The sequence below is a fragment of the Otolemur garnettii genome, unplaced genomic scaffold (assembly GCF_000181295.1).
Source record: "Otolemur garnettii isolate 467f Iridium unplaced genomic scaffold, OtoGar3 scaffold00097, whole genome shotgun sequence".
In the NCBI taxonomy this organism is placed as follows: domain Eukaryota; kingdom Metazoa; phylum Chordata; class Mammalia; order Primates; family Galagidae; genus Otolemur; species Otolemur garnettii.
Genome location: NW_003852492.1, coordinates 3691412 through 3693330, shown reverse-complemented (window position 1 = coordinate 3693330; position 1919 = coordinate 3691412). Strand labels below are relative to the sequence as shown.

Below are 1919 nucleotides of genomic sequence, written 5' to 3'. Positions count from 1 at the left end.
CTTGAGCCCAGGAGTTGGAGGTTGCTGTGAGCTGTGATACCACAGCACTCTACCCAGGGGGACAGCTTGAGGCTCTGTCTCAAAAAAAAATTTTTTTTTAAAAAGGGGAGGAGGGAGAAAGTATTTTTGAAAACTGTGAAAGCACAGAAAATGTGAGGACTCCCCTGAACCCTGCATGTGCACCCCACCCCTCACCCATATTGTAAAAATAACACCTAAGCTTAGCCATTGCTGGCAGAGTGCCTAGCACTGCACATGCCTTTGGGGACCTCATCCCAGCAATACTACTACCGTCACTCCTGCCCTGTAGACAGAAGGGCCAGCCTGTAAAGTAACTTTCAGTAAAGACCAAACAAAGACTTGCCCTGGCCCTCGGAGCAGGGCCTCCAGCTTCCCCTGCCCTACCTGCTGCAGGTCACAAGACACACTGAACCCCCACGGAGTCCCACAGGGCCAGGGACCATCCCACCCAGCCTGGTCCCCCTGCACCCACCTGAAGGCAGTCACAGCTGACTCCTTGTAGTAGGGGCCCAGGGCGGGGATTTTACTATATAGCAGCTTCAGCTGAGGAAGGAGACAGCATCACAGAGGTCAGAGCAGGCCCTAAACCCCAGCCATTCCCTCCCTCCTATGACCTGATCCCTTCCTAGGTCAGCCCGCGCCCCCCCCCAGGGACTTGGGAGCAAAGGTGAGGGGGAGTGTCCTTTCTGCCCAGCGAGTTGGGGGTGCCAGAGCAGACTGCAGGGCCAGAGCTCGCCCAAGGGGCTGGACTCACCGCTTCCTTCACCTTGTTGGCCAGGCTTATAAACTCAGGGGAGCTGGAGTTCTCATAGGCTTCCAGAAAGTTCTCATTTGTGATCCTCAGGTAGCCATTGAAGACCTTCTGGACCCGCATATTCCGGTCTGGGTAAGACCAGAAGGAGTGAGGTAGGGGAAGTGGCATCACCCTGCCCGTTCCCCATAGCTTCCCTCAGATCCCTGGGGGAGGGGTGAGAGGAGAGGGCCAGCGTCTTGAAAGAGCCTGAGGAGTCAGCATCCTAGACCCCTCACCACCCCCTGCCCTCACTCCCGTCCACAGTAGGTGGCCGTGGGTCTGTCCACTGAGAGGAGGGATGGCCATTCTCACCCTCCCCTCCCTAGGCCTGGCCCTGGCTTTACTTACAGTGGAAATGCCACACCAGAAAGCCAACCAGGAGCGAAACCAGGAGAATGACGGTCAGCACCACCATCAGCACCACCCAGTGCCTTGGGCCACGCTTCTCCACCTTCTCGGCATTGTTGACTGGCAAGAACTCCAGGCCTTCCTCAAGGCCGTTCATGTTCTGGACAGAGGGAGGCACTGGGACTCAGACACCCGCACCCTGACAGCCTTCCACCCCTGCTCGGGGAAGGACGTTTACATTTTTGTGAGGTCTCACTCAAAATGAGAAGAGGAGGACTTCCCCCACACCAGAGCCCCATGCATCCTGGCATGCTTCGGAGTAACAGGAGGGCCAGCATTCCTGATCGTGCACCCAGCTTCCGGACAGGACCAGGAGAGAGTCATTGAAGAATTATTTGTTTTTGTTTTTTTTTTCTTTTTTTTCTTTTTTTTTTTTTAATTGAATGGTAACTATGTACATTAATGCACTTCTGGGGTACAGTGTGGGGTTTTCACATGCAATCTGAAATGAATTATTTGTTTAAATTAAAATGCAATGAAGAGCCAGGTGCTGTGGCTCATGCTTGTAATCCTAGCACTCTGGGAGGTCGAGGTGCGTGGATTGCCTGACCTCACAGGTTCAAGACCAGCCTGAGCAAGAGCAAGACCCCATCTCCCAAAATAGCTGGGCGTTGTGGCGGGCGCCTGTAGTCCCAGCTACTTGCGAGGCTGAGGCAAGAGGATCACTTGAGCCCAAGAATTTGAGGTTGCTGTGAGC

At 54.4% G+C, this 1919-nt stretch overlaps 1 protein-coding gene across 1 annotated transcript in view; it reads right to left on the bottom strand.

Annotated features, from left to right (window-relative positions):
* ST14 (suppression of tumorigenicity 14) overlaps positions 1-1919 on the bottom strand; it is a 36383-nt gene that overhangs the window by 14347 nt on the left and 20117 nt on the right. Inside the window, exons 2-4 of the mRNA XM_003795909.3 lie at positions 1163-1322; positions 776-903; positions 494-564 (exon numbers count right to left, since the gene is read on the bottom strand). Coding sequence (XP_003795957.2) covers positions 494-564; positions 776-903; positions 1163-1322 — 359 coding nt within the window. The remainder of the gene's footprint in view (positions 1-493; positions 565-775; positions 904-1162; positions 1323-1919) is intronic.